The sequence below is a fragment of the Anguilla anguilla genome, chromosome 7 (genome assembly GCF_013347855.1).
Source record: "Anguilla anguilla isolate fAngAng1 chromosome 7, fAngAng1.pri, whole genome shotgun sequence".
Taxonomy (NCBI): Eukaryota; Metazoa; Chordata; class Actinopteri; order Anguilliformes; family Anguillidae; genus Anguilla; species Anguilla anguilla.
In genome coordinates, this window is record NC_049207.1 from 28,494,642 (window position 1) to 28,516,931 (window position 22,290).

A 22,290-nucleotide genomic window follows, 5' to 3' on the forward strand; every position below is an offset into this window, starting at 1 on the left:
AATGCCAGATATCGGCCTGATTAATCGGTCGACTACTACCTCATAGACTTGCAAGGACTGCGTGCTGGTATATCCAGGCCTTGAACTTCCCTGGCAGCCCTGATTTGTCCACTGCCATCAGCCATGACTCCAACTCCTTGCTGGTTGTTTGGAGTGATGTAGTGTCCTTCAGGGTGCAGTCAAAGACCTTGCCTATGCTATTGACTGGCTTCTCGGTGACAGATGGGACCTGGATACTTCCTAGGGAGAAGCAGAGCTTGTATGTTATCTTCCCTCGCTTCGCAACCAGTGACTTGGACTTCACTGGCTTGAAGCACGTCCACGCCCAGGGGATGTGTTCCTTAAGGCCTTGAAGGATCCATCTGCAACCAGGCACTGATGTAGTTGTCACCGTCAGGTCTGTGAGGCCACGCTAGCGGGACTCACTTGTATAACAGAATGAGTGTGACCAGGCGGTACTGGTTGGTGGTGAACAGAGACAGCGTCACTCCAGAAGTCAGATGCCGAAGTACTGATTTATTTACAGTGCTTCCCAAAAATCACCAATTAAAACAAAAACAAAACATACATCTTAAGCAAGGTACTGTACATTCCCGGGAAACAATAAAAGGGCCTTAGTAACAGGTAGAATTAGTCATTAGTAATTAGCAGATAGCTTTAGCATGATAACATTACCCAGCCTCACAGCAAGCTGTTCACCCAACGAAAAGAAGAACCCCACTGAAAGAAACTGGCCCCATTATATATATTTCCCATAATTGGGCTAAACCATTCCCCAGGGTATTCCAATTTACATAGCTACAATGGAAAAAAGTAATACATGCAATAACAGTTACAAATTACACCAATTTGAGTCATTTTAACAATACTATGGTTATTCCTTTGAAGTTCATCCTTGGACATACATAATCAATCATATTAAATCAAAATGCGTCATGTCTCAAAATATCCACACCCTCCCTTTAAATTACCTCTTCCACTCAACTGATAAATAGCCACGTGAATGATGCGCACGCCCCCTTGTAACCCAGCCGACAGCTGAATGTGGAAGTGGAGGTGTTTGTGATTGAACTGTGAGTAAAATGAATGTTTGTACTGAAATATAGGAAGGCATATGACAGAAACACAGATGGAATATAAAATGAACCATGTAAAATAATGGGTACCGCATTATTTAAACAGTGGAGATGTTCGGTTGGAATAAACGGGAATGTGAGCAAATTATTTATGGGTATGACTGAACACTCTGCTATGCTAAACACAGTTAACACATGTGCGAGCTATTCACGCTCTTGGGGACTCATAGGCTCCCGAAAAGGAACGGGGGATCCTTTTCACAAGGTCATCCATGAAGGCTCTGATGGGGAGCTGTTGGACACCAGACTTGGTCAGGGGGCCTCTACACTCCACTTCTGACTTAACCAGCATGTTCATAGCTAAGGCAAACAGGATCGCTGAAATGGTACATCCAGTGATTATCCCCTTCTCCAACTGGTGCCATGCTGATGTTGTACTTCCAGAGATGACTCTCAGACTGAAGCAGTTGTAATAGTCCAGAATAAGGTGCCTGATCTTGCCTGGAACATGGTGCCGGACCCACGGTACTTCCATCAGCTTGTGTGATATGGAGCTATAAACATTGGCAAGGTCCAGCCACAGAACAGCCAGGTCTCCTCTACCTTCTTGTGCCTCCAATGAGCGGGGTGACAACCCCTGCGTGCTCAATGCATCCTGGCACATTTGGGACTCCACCCCTTCTGCACTGAGGTGATGATGTAGGAGTACTTCAGGAGGTACTCTGTCATGCATCGAGCAACGATACTAAAGAATATCTTGCTTTCAGTGCTGAGGAGTGAGAGTTCTGAACTGCTCGATGTTACTTTAGTTCTCCTCCTTTGAAATCCAGACACCTTCTGCAAATCTCCACTGCTGTGCTACCTTCCCCTTCCTCCAGATCACCCTGAGGATCCTGCATAGCTGGTGTAAGAGCCTGGGGCACCTCTTGTAGACCTTGTATGGCACTCTACTTGGGCCAGGGGCAGAGCTTGTTCTGGCAGCTATGAGAACTTCCTGAACTTCCTTCAGGGTAGGTTCCTTGATGTTGCACTCATAGGTGGGATCTGGTGGTGTTATCAAGGCTCTGCAGTTCGCTAGGTCCTACTCCCGAGCTCTGACACTGTAGGAGCTGTTGAAGTGCTGGTCAACCTCCTCTTTAGAGCACGTGAGGTGGCCGCTTTGTTTTTGCCCAAGCAATTGCCTGGTGAAGCCAAAAAGGTTTGCAATTAAGGCTGCACGCTTCCTGGCCCTCTCTCTGCCCCTTCTTCTGTGCCGCTCTGCTCTGCATGGAGTAATAAGTTTGCTCCTGATGATGTTCCAGAACTCTGCTAATGCGGCCCTGTCTTCCTCCCTCGTTCCTTGTACTGCTGCCTTAGAGATCTCAGTTCCTGCCTAAGCTGGCTGATCCTCATCTCCCATCAGTTTGGCCCACCAGGGTTTTTGGCTGCACGTTGCTCCTTAGTACCAAACCTTTCGGCTGCAATGCTGATGATGATTGATGCCTCAGACTTGAGCCATCGGTCTGCAAGGACCCCATCTACATCCTCATCAAACTCTCTCTCCTTGTTGGCTGTTGGCCACTTGACCCGATGATGTTCTGACTCTGCGCTTGGAGGTGGAGCCCGTGGAACTTGAAGGTTCCGGGCACTGTGGGGTGACTCCAGGCCTGTGTCTCACCAGGTATTGCTCCTGAGCGTTGCACCACTTGTTCTCCCCTTTAGCATCTCATCTTGGCCTGGTGGATCTTCAGGCCGCATGGGTTTTTGCAGACCTTTCCACATATACACTGCACTCATAGTCGATAATAGTAATCATTGCTGCATCCCGCAATGCACAACTGAAGGTTCAACTTCTTCAGTAGTTTTATTCTCCTTCCGAGAGATGAATAGCTTTAAAAAATTTGGATTTATGTGAGACGTGAAGATTACTAACGTAACAGAGCTACAATGAGAGGCAACATTGTAGCTTTTTTTACTAATCACCCGGCTTACTAAGTAGTAACCTAAATCATTACAGGGCTGCCAACTTTGAGAGAGGCTTTTCCCCATTCAAAATGGGATTGTTCTACTGGCGGAGTTTGGGAAGAAAGTTGCTCGCTTTACTTACAATAACTTCTCTCACATCAAGCCCATCTGTACAGCGGGATGACAGGTGTATGCAAACGCAAACTGCAAACACACAGAATTAAGTTCAAGAGCCAAGATTCCATTGACCTGTTGAACGAATTTCTAGCAAGCCACCTCAAACGCTAACATAGTTATTTCATATTTATTATTTATTCCAGAGGACTGAATGCTGTTACCTATTAAATTGCAAGTTTTGCAGAAATACACACATTAAACTGTATAAATGAACAAAAATCACATACAAATACATTTTGTCAACTTTCAGACTTGGGACATGAACATTACTTAGTCGCAATGATGAAATGCCTTTCTCACACCTTTTTCATACCTTTCATATACAAAGGCGGGGCACTTCTAAAATATGATCTCAGTAAAGTTACATTAATTGCTACCGGTGGTACACGCCTCTGGCAATGCGCTGGGCAACTTCCAACATATTTGCTGGCACAGAAAGAATAGCCCCCGGAGGATAACGGATACATGTTTTCTACATGACAAGGTAGGTTACAGAGTGCTACCAATAGTTTGCCTATTTTTATATACAGTAGCAAATGTTTATATTTTGCCTTCTAGCCCGCAGCCCTGATCGATAATAGGTGCTCTCATTCTTCTGGGGTATAGCCAATTAATGTTAAAACACATTTAGCTACCTTCGTAATCACACAGGTTTGACGACTCATAGAATTTAAAGCCCTTTTATAATTTACTTTTTGTTGTAAATCGGGTTAAACATCATTTTCAGTTAATTTGGGTGAGTGAAAACGGGTGTCTCTGCCATCTCCCTTCCCTTAACTTCACTAGCTTCAGCTTTGACCAGAAGTAAGCGAGGCTGTGTACCCAAATGTGTTGGTTGTTTGTGTGCATAGAGCATATTGTTTGAATGTGTAGGGGGTTGGGTAAAGGTCCAATGACACCCACCCCCCTCCCGGTTTGAGGTTCACAGTAATGACTATGTGGGCGGTGTGTTGTGAGAGTTGCATTGTGGGAGGTGCACTTAATGCCTGAGGCCTTGCTGATGGCACTCCACTGCCTATGCTCTTCCTGCTCCATCTGCGCAGAGAAAGCAGCCCAATGATGCCACAACTGTGCAGCCAAGCTAAATGCATACAACATAAATATTTTCACAAATTAAAAAATCAGGATCAAAGCATAGATTGCAGCAACTGATTTACTTTATTTAACTTGAATTTTTACCTGCATGTGACACAAATTTCTCGGGATGTATTTATCACCTAAGGTGAAAGAACTTTCCCATCTAGTGACTGACCTCTCCATGACCTCTGACCTGTTTGTCTCTGTCCTCTGTAGGGCATGAAGGGGAACGAGAACATGTACAGTGACTCCGACGAGGACCAGCACGATGCCTACCTGGAGAGGATGAAACAGGAGGGGAAGATCCGAGAAGAGGCTAACGACAGCGATGACTCTGAGGGAGAGAGCGGTGAGGGGCGGGGCTTCTGAATCTGGGCTCTGGGTGACCCCCCCAGGCGGTCCACCAATGAGTCCTAGGGGGGTGTGTGTGAAGTGGGGGGGGGGGGGGGGTTTCATCCCCTTTCTTTTCTATAAATTTGGTGCCCAATGTGGGACTGAGTATATCCAATTCCCGTCCTAACTTGGAAAATCCAATTGCTATTCATAGGCGCCACATTGAAGTACGAACCCTCGCTGCTGATTCGAGAAAATTGAGACCTATGCGTTTCTCCTTCAAAACATGTGGTGTTGCCAACATGTGATCTCATACAGTGGAGTTTGAGGAAGACATTTCATATGCAGCTATTAGCGTGCAGTCCACAGGTCCCTGACCAACTAGTGGAGGTCGCTAGAGAGCGATGAAATGAAGATACCTAATGCTAGGCTCGGACTACACAACCAAGAATATCTTTATAGTGCTATACAGCTCACTCTACCCAAAATATTATCCTGTACATTTTTGTACACTGCATTTTTGCAGTGGTAATAACATCACGTTCCAGACATGCTATGATGGTTTGGTGTGATGAATAGTCTCGGCTGCAGCCTGCAGAGGTCTCTGTATGAAGATGGCAAAGATGTGGGGTCCGCAGTTTACAGAGTGGTCATTTTTGGGGAACCCCCATGATAGGGTTTCAAAAAGTGGTGTAGCCTGCTGGTGTTCCTCGCGGGGGGGTTGGTGGGCAGACAGGACAGATCAAGTTCTCACAGAATACTGCTTGATTGTTTTTTTTTTACCCTGTCTCTCCCCTTCAGATGAGTCATTCAACCCAGAAGAGGAGGATGAGGATATCGCAGAGGAGTGAGTGAAAAACTTGTCCATCTCCTTTGGCCCTTCCCCTGTTCTTCTTTCCCCCATGTCCATTCCATTTTCAGTTCTCTTAACTTTCTTTGCAGACCGTTTCTTTACATGCGCACCCCCCCACACCCTGATATTACTGTCAGAGCTAAATGAATGGCCCTATTTTCTTTCTCCCTCTCCCTCCCTCTCCTCTCTGTCCTCCTTTCTCTTTTCCTCTCTATCCTGCTCTCTCTAGATTTATGAAAATATAATTGAAATATAATATAACTGAAATGTAATTACATTTTGGCCATTTCTTCAGAGGTTAAATATTAAGGTACACTAAACTACCCTTTAAAATAGCTGTTTTATGAGCTGTTTTACAAGGTGTTTTAAAGCATTAGAGCAATTAGAATATAAGAGGAGAGACTGGCTGTCAGATCAGACAGCACTCTACAGCTGTACACAGCCTCTATCCCTGTGTCTGCTTCGTACCAGGCTTTTAGTGCTATTCATCTTTAATTCTGTTAATCCAGGCGAGTAAAATAGGGATTAGACAGCCGTAACTACAATCCATAATTGCAAGAAATGGAGAGGACCTCCTGCAATCACTGAGTACTTGAGTAACTACTGAGTCTGACAGTGATTGGTGGTTATAATGTTGTTGCCAACATACTCTGATTGGGGGAACTTTGTTTTTACCAAGGTTGACATTGCAGCTGTCTTATCCCTGAATCAATTCAGGAAATGAATTTGGAAACAATTCAAACCGTTCTGTGAAGACTTCGCAATAATTTCTTTGTTTTCCTGAATTTATATTTAAATAGAACTGACCCTTAGCTCCAGACTACTCTGTGTAGTTGTTAACCCCAGAGACTCAAGCTCTGTTTCCTTGGTAACACTGAGCTCTGGGATCTGTCCCCACCCCTCACAGGTATGACAGCAATGCCTCGGCGAGCGACAGCAGTGCAGATGACAGCGATGATGGCGGCAAGAAGAAATCCGCCAAGAAACCCAGAATCACTGAACGCAAGGAAAAGAAACCGCGCAGGAAAGAAGTGAGAGTGAGCATGAGCGTGAGAGTGGGAGAGAGAACGCAGGTGCAAAGATGGAGTGAAGGAAAAGGAGAGAGGAAACTGACTAAAAACTAATGCTGACTCGGAGTTTAGTTGCCTCATGCATGTCTGCCCTCAACTTTAAGGGGACTGTACTATACACACCCTATGCTGGGGCTCTGCTATATACACACTAGGGGGGCTCTACTATATACACACTATACAGGGACTCTACTATACACATTATGCAGGGACTGTGCTACACACATACTGTAATGGGGCTCTACTATATACACACTATACAGGGACTACTATACACACTATACAGGTACTCTACTATACACATTATACAGGGACTGTGCTATACACACACACTACTGGGACCTCTAGTATAGTATACACACTATAGTGGGGCTGCACTATACACACTATGTAGAGGCTCTATTGTACACACATTGTAGAGGGGTGTAGATCGTGGGTGTGCAGAGAGATGCTGTTTTGGGGAGGGCCATAGATCCAGGGATACACTCATTTTTATGTCTCATAGAAGAAAGCGAAGGACGCTGGCGCCCCCAAGAGGCCAATGAGTGCCTACATGCTGTGGCTCAACTCCAGCCGTGAGCACATCAAGGCCGAGCACCCCGGAATCTCCGTCACTGAGATTTCCAAGAAGGCTGGCGAGATGTGGAAACAGCTAAGCAAGGATAAGAAAGAGGTGAGAAGTCATCTTGTGTTTTCCTTTCCTCTTCCATCCCATCATTCTTGATCTCCCTGCGTCTTTCTTTCTTTGAGTAAAAATACTTGAGGGAGAGCTTGATCACTGGTTTACAGGAGATATTTTCTTAGGGAGGTCTTGATAAGAACACACTTAAGCATCCAGTTGCATTGATTGCAATTTATATGTGTGTGGTAATTTAGGCTTTTTTTGTGTGTTAATGGTTTGTGCAGTAAAAGGGTTTTTCGAATTCTTGCCCATTTAGGGGGTGCCCTATTTAAAGCTTTATAACTCCAGGTACAAGCATCACTGAGACTTGAAAGATGGCTTAAATGAAGAAAAACATTTGTACCATTTACAATACTAACAGTTGGATTCGTTTATATTTATAATTTTGGTAGAAATAAAGTGCCACAAATGCAGTTATCTTGTTGAAAATGCAAAGATTAAGTTTTTTTAGTTTGGAATGAAATACTGAGAGATTTCATAGGTAAAACAGAAAAATGTCCTGCATCGTAAACTCCTTGCCACAAGTGTGAAAAATCTGAGGGTGATGGGTATGGGCTCAAATTAATGCCAAAAGTATTTTGTACTTGTAAGCAATGACTTATGCTTGCAACTCATGGTTCGTGTTTGTACTCTGCAAGTTGAACCTGTAAAAAAACGTTGTGTTTGTGGATGTAGATTTTCGTGAGGGGGGAGGGTCACGTCTGTAAATTAAAATCTACATGTGTTTTGTGATCTGAAGTGGTTTATTAACATTTGTGAACAGAAAAAGTATGAATGCAAAACAGTTTTTTACGTGCGACACTCCCTCTACATGCAACGCCCAGTTTACAAAAAGAAAGCTATAGACAGACTTTTGGCACTGTTTTTACGCTTCCGGTATGGAGAGCCAATCGTTCAAGGCATTTTCAACTATCCAGTCAGCGCTCTAGTAGAGACCAGGGTTGCCATGTTGGGCAATTTTCCCCCATTGAGTCTCCAAGAGTCGTTATTAAAGGGAATATTGCAGGTTGGAGAGCCCAGTGAGTCAATGTGTAGGAAAATGATGTAGATTTTCATAAAAAACTATACTTATATATACACTACCGTGTCTTCTGGAGTCGTTTTTGTGAGAGAATTTTACTTACCGCATCTTTAAAAAAAAAAAAAAAAAAAAAAAAAATTTAAAACGCCAAACCCGGAAGTGACGTAACAAAAGGGAGTGAAGTCAAGTTTTACAATAAGAAGAATGGGTATCATGTCATTCTACAGTCAATATCTGGGAATAAATATTGAATAAATATACAACCTTTCCATTGGTTTTACAAGTAGAGATGTCCCTTTTGAGACTGAGTGGTCATATATTGTCTTTGACAATCTGTTTGTGAAATATACATGCATTTGTGACGCCTGGGTACCTTGCAAAATAGCTGTGCGTAATACCACACGTGTTTACAGTGTTGTTTCCGTTTTTAGTACAGTCTGGCTTGATTGACAATTCATTTATTCAGTAGGTGAGAGTATTAGCTTTCTAACGATGTATAAAATGTCTAATTTTGCTTTTGGAACAGCGTTTTATAGGTCAGAGTAACCGAAAGTTTTCTCATCATCGCATTCACTTACACATTCACTGTGGTAGCAGACGCTGAACCTGACGAAAACGTTGTCAACGATATTTCGTAATTTCTTGGAAAATACTATTATTATTGAGGACTTCTGGCAGGGTTCGTACGGTCATGAAAAACCTGGAAAAGTAATTGAAATTGAAAATGCAATTTCCAGGCCCTGGAAAAGTTATGGAAAATAATATTTTTTGAAAAGTTTTGGAAAAGTAATGGAAATATAGCTACAGTTGCATCAAATACAATGGCTAATTAATCCAATCATAAAAATAGTATGTAAAGTAATAAAACGTAAATTGGCACGTAACCTTCGCGGTATTTTGGTGGTGTGAGAAGTTAATTCGGTCTGGCTCAGTCTGTTTACAGGCACGCCCAACAGGCACGCTTCTGCTAATGTAGCAGTTAGTAAACGTAGGCCCTACTGTGCCAACAATATGCCAGGGAAGTGTGCAGCTTCAATAATATATCAGGGCTCGAAATTAACTTTTTTTACTTGGTAGCACTGGTGCTACCAATTTCAAAAAGTTAGGATCACCCACCAAAATGTAATGAGCACCAACAATATATGCAATAGATTTTTTATTAATAAAAAATGACAATAACAGTACGGGTTACAAGTAACAGTTAAACTGTCACGCCTAAAATGTGTCGACTCATCAAGGAATTGCGTGTTATGCATTCAAACGACAAAGCGCTTCTCGTCACATTAATACCGCTAATTAAATCAACCGCCAGTAAACTGCATCGGAGAAATTAGCCGTTTCAACCGGGTCGCTACACAAAACGCTACGTTAATGTTTCAAAAAAAAAAAAATGCCGTAATTGTTCGCTTCAACTTTTCAGCTTTCGATAACGCTAATAAACTGAACATAAACTTTTGTCTTCAGGTAACAAGTAAACGCATTAGCTCTCTGTGTCGCGTGACAGTGGAGTGCTGCAAAAGGGAGTGATTGAAGGCTAATATTAACCTATTTAAAATCAGCATTAAAGGTAAGAATGTCAAGCTCACGATTGATTAGAAGGGTCGCCGTCAGCTCACAAGGCACATACTGAGTGCACTAACTAGCGAATGTACAGAGAAAGAGACGTTCGACTGAAAAAAGAAAAAAAAAAGGTTGCCCCAGAACAATTATTTGCACTCGCACAAATGCTCCCAATTATATTTCGAAGTCGCACAGATTAAATTTTGGGAGCATATGCGACCAAAATGGTCGCAATTTCGAGCCCTGTTTGAGACATTGACGAAAATGTTAAACTATTCAAATTAAAATATGAAAGAATGTATCTAAGTGTGTCTGTCTGGTGTTTATTTGTTTTAGAGAGGCACCATATGTTTCAGATGCAGACCTAATTTTACTTAGTGTTACAATAAATAATTTTAAATCGTCCCGCTGAGATAAAGTCATTTGTTTTGGTCATGGAAATTCAGTTAAAGGTTGTGGAGAAGTCATGGAAAAGTAATTGAAAATCATTGGTGAAAAAGTGTATGAACCCTGTTCTGGGCATAGCTAAGCCATATGTTTGCTGATAGACCTAGCTGAAAGTTTTTTGGAGCAAAAAGAAAAAACAAGCGAATAGAACACTATCATTGATATGTTCTCTGTCTCCATCTACTGAACACAGGTAAAATTTCATCATTGCTATGCAAGTGTTACTGTTCAAAATATTTCGGTTATATATCCTACGTTATTTTTGAAATGGAGTGTCTTTAAATAGGTTAGTGGTATTATATAATGTAGATATTTCACACTGTAATGTAAGCGTTAGTAGTTTAATAATTTTTACGAAATGTAGGCCTATATTTAACCTTGTCTGAAAATTACCATTTGAAAAGTTAATGCAGGATTTAATCATTTTTACAAGACATAAGGGCACAAATTCAGAGGAAATAGAGGGAGGGGAGAGAGATGCAGCAGTGAAGTCCCGTCTCTTCACCTGCACAAAACGCTGATTATGATTAAATCCTGCATAAATTCTACTAAATCTATGAAGCAAAAAGTAAGCAGTGTACCCTGTTGTCTCCAAATCTATCCAAAATGTAAAAATTGTGTATTGCTGTAAATCACAATATAATAATCTATTTTACTAGAAATCAACTGTTTTGACTCAAGAAACTCGCTTATGCATCATTTTCAATTGGGAATTACTATCTTGCCATCAGTACAGGGGTCTACGATATCTAGGGGTCCAGAAACACATCCGAAATCTCCACAAAAATGAATAAAAGGCTTTTTGTCCATTATAAAGCATATGAATGAGCCCCTTATGAAGGTTTAAGATGAAACATTAATATCAGATAAAAAAAAATAATGCAAAAACATTGTCACACAATGTGGTATAGTACCTAAATGTGTAATTAATTCTCGTATGTATTTCTGTACTCTACAGTATGTAATGTTTTCTTGTATGGGGATGAGACGACATGAAAACAATATTCAACAATCCACCATGTTTTGGCAATGTTCCAACTTTCACGTCATACTGTAACAAAACTACTAAGCTACCAACAAACGCTTACATTAGTGTGAAATACAACTAAGCACAAAATTATTCATACCCATGCCAAATTTTGAGTTATAGTGAATTTTTATTTGACAAATAAGTTTCTTCTGACTGGAAAAGACACAAGGTGGTGACAAAAAACGGTAAGACATTGCGTTAGAGATATTAATGAAAAATGTTACCTATTTCTGTTTTTTTACATTTTTACAAAGAATACCATGTCCAAAATTATTTATACCCTTTCTCAGTAATCAGTCAAACGGTTCTTATAATTGCCAACAAGCTTTTTGCACGTCTCCACTGGGATTTTGGACCACTCCTCTTTTGCGAAGATCTCCAGGTCCTTGAGGTTGGAAGGCTTCCTTGCCATCACTCTGGTCTTTAGTTCCCTCCACAGATTCTCGATGGGATTCAGGTCTGGACTCTGGCTGGGCCACTCCAAAACGTTGATATTGTTTTCTGTTAACCATTTCTTGACTTCTTTGGCTGTATGTTTCGGATCATTGTCTTGTTGGAAGATCCAGTGCTGCCCAAGGCCAAGTTGTTCTGCAGACTGCCTGATGTTTTCCTCCAGAATCTTAATGTAGTCCTCTTTTCACATGATACCATTTACTTGGCAAGTTTGCCTGGCCCATTGGCTGAAAAACACCCCCAACGCATTACATTCCCACCACCACGCTTGACCGTGGGGATGGTGTTCTGGGGGTTGTGAATGCTTCTCCTTTCTTTCACCTGATGAAAGCCACGTTCCTGTGTCCAAACAACTCCATTTTCGTCTCGTCAATTTTTCCAGTATATTAATGTGCGTCTGTAATGTAACGATTTTCTAGTGAATGTCTGTTTCCAGTGTATTAATGTCAGTTTGGGGGGGGGGGGTAACTGGGGTTTTCCTGTGTATTAATGTGTGTTTGTGGGGTAATTAGTGTAGTTTTGTGTCCCCTGGCAGGAGTGGGAGCAGAAGGCGGAAGAGGCAAAGAGGCATTATGAAGAAGCCATGAAGGAGTATAGAGAGAGTGGAGGCGGATCCTCGGCCTCTGCCAAAAAGTATGACCCTGCAAAGACATGGCAGGGCTCTGCCTCTGTTTAAGCACTTATACTGCACAATTAGTACTTTATCTGTTACAATCCTCAGCCTTTATTTTGTCAGTCAGTGTTTCATCAATCATTATTTCACCTGAGTGATGATTTGGTTGCAAGGTTGAGGCAGCACTGAGGTTGGGGAGGTTCTCCTAATTAATTTCATCCTTGTCCCTCCCTCGAACCCTTGTTTCAGAGAGACAAAGAAGAAAAGGGGAAAGAGTGATGAGAAGAAGAAGAAAGGAGGGGGACGTGGAGCAGAGCGGGAGAAGGAGAGGGAGAGGGCCGGGGGAAATGACAGCTTCAAGAGCCGCGAGTTCATCTCCGACTCTGAGAGCTCATCAGCCTCTGCTCGCGGCAACACCAGCAAAGCCAAGGTAACCCAGTTAACCGTCCCACCCATAAAGTTCATGTTAATATAGTGTGTATGTGTGTAGTGTATGCAAACAGTTTATTATGTTTCATTGGTTATCGGAGTCTTGTACTGATAATACTGTTATTTTAGTTGTGTGTCTGAATTGTGTATGAGGTATTGGCTTGATTTTCAGTTGTTTAATTAGAATTTGATGCCAATTGGAGTCTTGTCATCATAGGCTAAAAGGCATCACCATTAGTATGTATAGTCAGTGTTTCCCATAAAATGTATTTATTTCCACGGTCCCAAACAGATTTCTCCCCGCCCAAAAAGATTTTTCGGTACCTAGTTGCTTATTTGTACAAGCAACACACTATACTTTCGTATTTGTTATTTTTCTTTTAAATGTTGAAGTGACAAACAGCTGACTCTTGTTTTGCTGCATGAGCTGGCCATCCCCTCTTCCTGTTGTAGCTGGCGTATGTAGAGCAGAGCAGGGAGGACAGTCCCTGAATGCAAACATAATTAGGAAGACAATTGCGCGAACATACCTGTGCCAGATAACTAAATATTTTTAAGTTTTCCCAAATTTAGCTGTTGCTTTGCATGTGTCCTCTGTCAGAACCGAGACTGCAAAGTTATCAGCATTTGGATTAGTGTCTGCGTTCACCCAGCTGTTATAGTAACAAACAATTTACAGTTAGGCCTGCCTACTTTAATTGAAATTGATGAAAATCATAGTGTTTAGAAATGAGAGCATTTTGGATATCACCACCAATGACGTTAAAGACCTTAACTTATGTTTAGAATTTGTATGTGATTATATTATTCTTCAAATCATTCTGATAGCATAAAGATTTTTCTGAGACCATTACTGCAAAAATTGTTTTAGTTTGGGTTTATTTTACATTCTGTTCATTCTCTTTGTGGCCAGACTCGAAAAATTGACCCCCCCCCCCCCCCAAACACATTCACATCGACCACCACAAATAAATTCTCAACCTTTGGGAACAGCATGTCTATTGTGCAGTGTGTATACTACAGTCCCAGAATTGTAATGTGTATAGTACAGTTTGTAGAGTCCCAATATCGTCTGTGTGTTGTATAGTCATATATGTATGGTAGAGTCTCTGTGTAAAGTAGTGTGCATTGTAGATTCCCAGTATGTGTGTGTAGTAGTGTGTATAGTAGAGTTCCAGTATAGTTTGTTTGTAGTACAGTGTGTACTGTAGAGTCCCAGTGTAGTATGTGTATAGTAGTGTGTATAGTTCAATTCCAGTATAGTATACATGTGTTACGGATGTTAAACAGTTAATCGATCAACTGTTAATCGTGAATAAGAATGTTGATCGACTAATTTATTAAACTTTTAAATTCCAATAAGCCATTTCAATGAATAACCTCATACTGGAAATTAGATTTTACATAAGGGAGACATTTCTCTGTCATTAGACACAAATGCCCTCAACTGGTGGGAAGCTGACAAGTTCCTTTGACTGGTAGCATTAACTAAATGTCATTTCTCCATTCCTGGTAGTATTAACTAAACGTTATTTCTCCATTCCTGGAACATCAGTGCCTCTGAGCACGTCTCCTCAACAGTTAGTACCACCTACAGTAGCACACCAGACGTGTTTGTTTTGTTCTTCTGCTCTGTCATCAGATTCGTTGTTTCCATTTCTGGTTACTCGATTTGAAAAAGCCGCCATTCGCCATTTACCGCTGGAGGCTAGCTCTCAGAACTTGAACTGTTTTGTGGACAGTGATTACCTTGTTTGACTTTGCGTTTTAACTCATTTTGTTTGATTTCATGTAGCCCTTCAGGTTTGTTGTTGATTGGATTTTCTGCTTGACAATTCACTCATTCTCAACCTTGACTCTCGTTTTGCCCTCTGTTCGCCATATAGTGACTCTAGTTAGGTAGAGTGTTCTAAGCTGGACTACAAGTCCTTCCATCAACACTTATTTTTATTTACTTTGTTATGTTTCCTTTATTATTTTTGAAGGTGCTCTGGGTGGAATTTTGAATCTGCCTTGGAGGTACACTATTCGCACTCTTGGTCTCCAACTGCTGACTTATTGTCCCGAAGCTCAGTGTTGAAAGCTGCCCCATGCCCAGCAACCCTTTGAAGACTAGCCAGGTTTCAGTTTGTATAAAATGACTCTGACAGAGAGCTCTGTCACCAGCCGTGGCTACACTCATACGTAGCACATACTCTGTCCACAAACACTTTTCACCGCATTTAACCAGATAGCATGTCGCGTTCTGTGAGTGCACGCACAGGATTCGCAGCTAACTCTCCAACCCTCATACATACAAACGCAATCACGTAGTACCTTAAAATGGGGGGACCATGTACAAAAGGTGCTGTCATTTCTAAAAGGTTCATCCGATATGGATGAAAATACCCTCAAATTAAAGCAGACAGTCTGCACTTCAACCTCATTGTCATTGTATCCTTTCAAACTCAGTGCTAGAGTACAGAACCAAAATAACAATAAAATGTGTCATTTTTCAATCTGTCCAATGAATTATGGTGCTCACTAAGTTCTTGAACAGAACGGACAATTCCCAAGGGTTTTAGTATATGCGGTGTGCGTCAATACCGATGAAAGTAAAAACGTTATATGCATGTTATTGTCTGCATGGGAATATAGCTGATTGTACAAGGTTAATCTGTTGAACAGTCGTGGTTCCTTTTATTCCACACGGGAATTACCTTATGTTTACGTGCTTACCTTATGTTTACGTGCAATGAATTTTGATGTCGTTGAACTTTGCTTGATCCAAGGAATCCAACGCTAGCTCTTTTTTTTTTTTTTAATCGGGCATACGGCTCAAAACTTACATGCATGTAGTGGCGCTAGAGCGCTTGAGGTGGAGACATGAATCTTCGTGAAAAGAATCATGGGACTGTCCCTAATCAGCGTGCCAAATTTCAAAACTTTTTACCATACGGTTTTAGGGGCTGCCATAGACACCCTAGCCAGAAGAAAAAGATAATGATGCATAATAAGAAAAGGTAGAAACACAATGGGTGCCTACGCAGCTTCGCTGCTTGGCCCCCATTTACCTCAGAAATAAAAATGAAGTGGACACATATAGCCTAGCCTGTATGTATTCTATAAGATAAGTATGGAATCAGTGCCGGTTCTTCTGAGCAGTGTAAAGAGCAAATATCGGGTAAAAGGCGGTAAACAAACATCAGTTTTAATTGGTCTTTGTAAAAAAATTTCCCGGCTTTGATCTGGCATTCTTAACCGGTATAGCAGTGTAAAGACGGCTATGGAGGACAATGGGCTAATTGAGGACAGCGCTTCATGTGGTCACCAACAAAAACCCTGAGTGACCATTAACTCTTCCTTTTCACTTTTTACTCTGTCTTCCCAACATCCCTTTCTCCCTCCCTTTCCCTTTATCTCCCAATTCCCTAGGGTTCAGATGAAGAGGAGATTGCCAGCACATCCCCAAGCTCTGAGGAGTCAGGGTCAGACTGAATTTTTGTGGTTACCATCAAAGTAGTGATGCCACTGCACGCCCACCAATTGACGGGTGCATTGGGAACTGGAGAATCCTCGGTCATTCATTCGCACACAAACACACATACACAGGCTCTTTACATTGACCAACTCTACTTTCTGTAAATACCTTTTTGTTACTCAACGGAACAGACATCAATATTTTTTTCTCTCTAAGTTGCCAACAGTGTGTTTTTTTCCAGTATTCCTGTGAACATTGGTGTTTATTTTTTTGCGACCACCATTTTACCTCTCCATTCTAGATATGGTTATTTAAAATACCGGAGAATAGCATCCTAACCATTCACTGAATTGTTGTTGTGAATTTATCTGGGGTACAGACGTGTGGGCTATATTCCTACCACCTTGTGGGTTATGTTTGTATTGTGGGACTTGTAGTGTTCCCCACTGTCTGCTTTTCACTTACTTGAGAAATTATGGTAAACATAGAAATATAGTCCCCAGATCAGTCTCAATCTTGCTTTAAACCATTTTTTTTAACCTCGGAAAATAGAAGTGAAGCAAACTGTTGGCATAGCACTTTTGTTTCATTTTGTGCTCAGATCAAAATAATAAAATTGTCTTTTTGTAAGAATAAAAAAAAAAGATTTGTCTCTTCCTCACCCTCTTGTATCCATCTGTATTTGTTTCTTACACTAACTGAAAGTTACTCGAACACACTCAGCTTTCCTGGACCTGAACCCGCAAACCTGGGCTCCCATTCTGGGGACAGGTTAGGGCGAGGGTTAAGCAACTGGGCTTGTACGTCTGAGGCTGTTTGTACATCAGAGGCTGCACACAGCTGTTACACCCTCTCACAATGTTACCTAACCTGAATTAAATGCATAACAACTCATAAAAATAGAAAAGATTGGGGATTCAGTAAAGAAAATAAGTGATGCATTCTCTGCCTCTCCTCCATTTGTATGGCTTTGGAGAGGCCTGCTGTCTTGCAGATGGACTGTAGTTCCTTAATTATTTCCGGTCCCTCTGCGGATGTGCCGATGCACTTCTTACAGAGCGTACCACCCCTGCGTTAATGTGCTCTTACCACCGCACTGCCCCCGCTCTCCAGTAGCGGCGCCGAGTACCGTGGACAATGAGGATGATGTGTGTGATTGCAGCCTGTGGTTCTGCGCTAAGACAAATGGAGGTGCTGTGGGTTTTCTGACTAAAGTAGAGGGACAGAGTGTGGTTTTGGGTTTTGCTGTGCAGAAGGAGGAAAGTATGTGGTTGAGATCTCCCGGGACCCTAAACACAGGCCTAATGCACCTCGTATTTATCATAAACAAACATCATAAATGCCCCTGCGTCCCGGCTGTCCCGAGTAGAGTGGCTGCTGGGCAGGCCAGATTGGGGCTCCTTTACTTTAGCTGCAGTCAGGTGCTCTGGCAGGTGTTGCCATCCACAAACTGCATTAGCTCTGTTTTGTGATTTTTACATTCATGTATTAATGTAGTCGCACAGACTACCATGGCTCCCTGCACCCTTTAGCTGCCCTCTTCCTTTTTGGATTTCCATTTGGGATAATGTTGTAGGTATAGCTGTGTGTGGATAGGTTTGGCCATGCACGTGATTCTGAGGAAGAATTTTGGGGCCTCTGCTAATAGATGGCGCCATAAGAAAATAATTTTTTTTATGTGTATGAATCTTCAACTGTTTCACGCTGCATCTCTGAAAGCCCACACCAGTGTTTTGAATGACCAAAAGTTAGCTTAAAAAATGGCCACCATCAGCCAATGACTTGTAAAATTTGGGATCGGTCAGCCATTATGGGGCACCTTAGCAAATATGCAGGTTTTCAAAGAGCATATCTTTGGCTATTGTTAATGGAAAATCCTACAATTAAAACCAGTAGGTCCTACTCCTTCAGTTGAACAACTTTGCCTCAAGAAGCAAGATCGGCATTCTTTCTGAGCCACTGTCAGCTGAGCTGAGACCAGGCCCTGTTCTCTTAAGCCACGTTTCCACCCAAAGTACCCGGAACTACTTTTCAAGGAACTAAAAGGTTCCTTCAGCCCATAGTTGTCTGCGTTTCCACCGCGGTCTAAAGTCCCGCTACGATTAGGCAAATGTCTTCAGCCTAGGTGTATGTAAAATTTTTGCCTCAACTGTATGCGCTCATGGTGTTATGATAAACAGTAGGCAGGGTTCAAATTTTGTCATTGAAGGGCCTTGTTAATTGAAATTGGAAAAGCCCTATACAATTCTGTAAAACAAAACGCATTGATTCCACAGAAGGGAAGGTTCTTTCCTGAACAAAGCAGCTGCACTAATGCTCAATGTCTTATCAGCTGCTGAAAGGGGGAGGGGGGTTACATAAGCCACGTTTCCACCCAAAGTACCCAGAACATTTAGTCCCAGGACTAAACAAACGGGATATAACAGGCCAATATACAAATTGAAACTGTTTTATATATCCTCTCAAACACATTCGTTATGTTTTTATGCGAACATTCACTTTCATGTCTTGACATCTGAGGCGACAGAATGCATTCACATTCCGCAATAACTGGTAGCAGCATTTATAGCAGAAAACATGCACGTTGTAAACAATTGGCTGTTGAAATGAATTCGACTCATCGTCATTTCCATATAATCACAAAATGACAAGAATAAATAGAACAAAAACTGGGACTTGCATGAAAATTTCAATTAATATTGCAGTGGTACAGCCACCGTTTGCTTTCATCTTTTAAAGTTACTGCTAGCGGAGCAGCTAAATACTTGGTGTGCCCTCCAGATGCAAACCATGCACCATAAATTTTGAGTCCATATGTCTAGTCTTCCTGGACTTTTTGTGGAATTGAAGAATCGCTGAGTAAAATTATGGCAGTTTGAAAAAGCAAAAGGGACGATTACTAGAATTAACCTGTTATTTTACCGACAAAAGGTGCGGAAGGTTTGCTTTTACTGTATCCCCAATGTAAATTACGCAGAACTACCGCATACCTTACATAACTGTGTCAAGTGTTTTGAGTCAATTATAACGGGCTAACAAAGAAAATCCGGATGAAAATATTCAGCAACCGAATTAAATCGTTTGAATGTTTTGGTACGTAATATGCTGTCCCAGCACGAATGCTTAATATTTTATAAAACAGACTTAATGCTAAAGCAAGAAAAGAAGAGCACACGAAATATCCTCAATCTTAATTTCTCATCTGTAGACGTTGGCAGGCTATAACCAAAAGTAGGCTACTGCTCCGCATAACAAAGTTTGAATTCACGTTATTTTGAAAATAATAAATTGGTTTGCGGCTGCAGATTTTTTTAAATGGCGGTTGAAATAAAACGCTGCAAGTACTCGACCAATCAGAAATGTTCAGCGCTTGCGCCCCACCCCTAAAGTTCCTGTACTTCGAAAGTACTACCCCCAGAGCAGGGACTTTTTTGGGGGTAAAATAAAGTCCCCAGAACTTAATTTAGACCCTGGTTCCTGCGGTGGACACGCACTGAGTTCCTCAAAAGGTTCCTAGTTCCTGGGGAAAGTTCCTGTGGTGGAAACGCGGCTTTAATCTATATCCTGCACCTTTGGCCCTGTTCACACCTGGCATTAAAATGCGTCTTGGGTGATCCGATCACAAGTGGACAGCGCTAACTACAGGTGTGAACGCACCCAAGACGCATTGAGATCCGATCACTCAGACCACATTCGTAGGTGGTCTGGGTCACATATGGCCACATTCTTTTAGCAGTGTGAACACAAATGCGGCCTGTGCCACATTGAAGGACCGCCTAGTCAACTGACATCCTCTGCCTAAGCGGAAGTACGTACTCATTTGCGTGCCAGCAGCGTCATATTAAAGTATGAAACAACAAGAAGCCACACTGAATAAAAAATTATACCATGTCATTCTACAGTCAATATCTGGAACTAAATATTGAATAAATATACAACCTTACCATTGGTTTTACTCGTAGAGTTGTCGCTTTTGAGACTGAGCGGTCATATATTGTCTTGGACAATCCGGTTGTGAAATATACAGGCATTTGTTATGCCTGGGTACCTTCCAAAATAGCTGTGCGTAATGCCACACGTGTTGTTTATGGCGTTGTCGCCCTTTTTAGTACAGTCTGGCATGATTGACAATTCATTTATTCAGTAGGTGAGAGTATTAGCTTTCTAACGAAGTATAACATGTCTAACATATCTACTTTTGGAATAGCGTTTTATAGGTCAGTGTAACCGAAAATGTTCTTATCGCATTCACTTATGCATTCACTCTGTGGTACTAGCAGTAAAAGACGCTGCACCTAAAGAAACGTCGTCAAAGATTTTTTGTAATTTCTTGGAAAATACTATTATTATTATGGGCATAGCTAAGATATATGTTTGCTGATAGACCTATCTGATATCGTTTTCTGGAGCAAAACAAGCGGATAGAACTATAATTTAGGTTGGTTCTCAAATCGCGAAGCTGGCTTTGTCCACGACGTTTGAAAATTTTGAAAAGCGCATAGAGACATATTACGAGTGCGTCAAACATCTTGAGCGATTTGGTTTGCCTGGAACACGCCAAGGAATAGACCCAGTCTTTTTTTGTTTTGATTTTGCCCACGCGCTAAGGTCTTTGCAAACTTCTTCTTTTAATTTCTGGCAGACTAGGCACAGGTAGTGCATTGCTGCAATAGACTGTATAAAAATATACCGGTTAAAAGCATATATATACCGGTTGTTTTTAACCTCCCGCATTTGATCTTTGCAAACGTAAATGATGTACGTGTTTATTTGCATATTGACCGGGGAAATGAGATCCGATCACAACTGACATCCGTCTCAACTGAATCTGGACACAATCTGGATATATCCGGATACAAAGTACAGGTGTGAACAGGGCCCTAGAATCTGGGTCGTTCCATTTCAATAAAAAAAAAAAAAAACACTTTATTTACAGTGCTTTTAAAGAAATTAATAGGATCCCCTGGTATGCTCCAGCTATAGACCATTTTCAATTTTGAATTGTGACAAAGCTATTTGCAAAAGTACTCACTAGTATACTAGATAAATATATTTCCCATCTTGTGCATCCCAAACAGTCTGGTTTTGTCAAAGGTTGTGTGGCCTCAGACAATATCAGATGTCACATCATTGGCATTGCTCCAAATTACCCATGCTCTTGTGTCGTATTCTCATTAGATGCAGAGAAGGCTTTCGAATGGTTTGCGCACGCTATGAGAGTCATCCAGGAGCGTCAGAGTTTGTACTGACCACGTCTACTAGACAAGGCTGCCCTCGTTCTCCAGGGCTTTTGGCCTTTTTCCTTGAACCTCTTCCATAAGCAAACAGGCTAAATCAGTCAGTATCTCCAATCATGAATGAATGAATCTTAGCATTCTTATAGCACTTTGCCAGATGCTCAAAGTGCTTTACAGTGATGAGGGGGACCTCACTTCACCCAGCACCAATGTGTAGCACCCACCTCTGTGATGCCTGGCAGCCTTTTTGCACCAGAACACTCACCATATATTAGCTAAAGTGGAGAGGGAGAGAACAATTTCTAGCCAATAAAAAAAGGGGATGATTAGGTGGCTGGTTGAGAGAGCCATGTTTGGAATTTAGCCAGGACATTGGGGATCCCTCTACTCTCTACGATTGTCATGGGGTCTTTAATGACACAGGACCTCGGCTTAATGTCTCATCTGAAAGACGGCATCTCCTTACAGCACAGTATATCCCTCACTGTACTAGGGCATTGGGGTTTATTCTACCAGAGGAAGATTTCCCCCTGCTAGCCCACCTACACCTCTTCCAGCAGCAACTTAGCTTTTCCAGGTGGTCTCGCATCCAATTACTAACCAAGCCGACACTTGCTTAGCTTCAGCCATTTGGCAGAAGCAGGGTGCATGGTGATATGGCTGCTGGCATCATCAAAGACACATCAAATTTCACTATATGCTGATGATATCTTGCTGTATATCACAGATTTTTTCCAATTCATTGCCTCACCTTTTAACCCCTGCAAATTCCAATATGCCTCATCCTTGCCCATTTAGGGGGTACCTTATTTAAAGCTTTGTAACTCC

At 41.8% G+C, this 22,290-nt stretch overlaps 1 protein-coding gene across 13 annotated transcripts in view; it reads left to right on the top strand.

Annotated features, from left to right (window-relative positions):
- The window catches only part of ssrp1a (structure specific recognition protein 1a), an 82,729-nt gene extending 65,846 nt beyond the window's left edge, over window positions 1-16,883 (top strand). For 4 of the 13 annotated variants that reach the window (XM_035424634.1, XM_035424621.1, XM_035424624.1 and 1 more), the window contains 7 exons: window positions 4,491-4,623; window positions 5,409-5,454; window positions 6,368-6,497; window positions 7,036-7,203; window positions 12,241-12,356; window positions 12,586-12,766; window positions 16,180-16,883. In XM_035424634.1, the coding sequence (XP_035280525.1) occupies window positions 4,491-4,623; window positions 5,409-5,454; window positions 6,368-6,497; window positions 7,036-7,203; window positions 12,241-12,356; window positions 12,586-12,766; window positions 16,180-16,242 (837 nt within the window). In that variant the 3' untranslated portion in view covers window positions 16,243-16,883. The remainder of the gene's footprint in view (window positions 1-4,490; window positions 4,624-5,408; window positions 5,455-6,367; window positions 6,498-7,035; window positions 7,204-12,240; window positions 12,357-12,585; window positions 12,767-16,179) is intronic. The other 9 variants (XM_035424628.1, XM_035424631.1, XM_035424630.1 and 6 more) reach the window with 7 other exon arrangements.
- The last annotated feature ends 5,407 nt before the right edge of the window (window positions 16,884-22,290 follow it).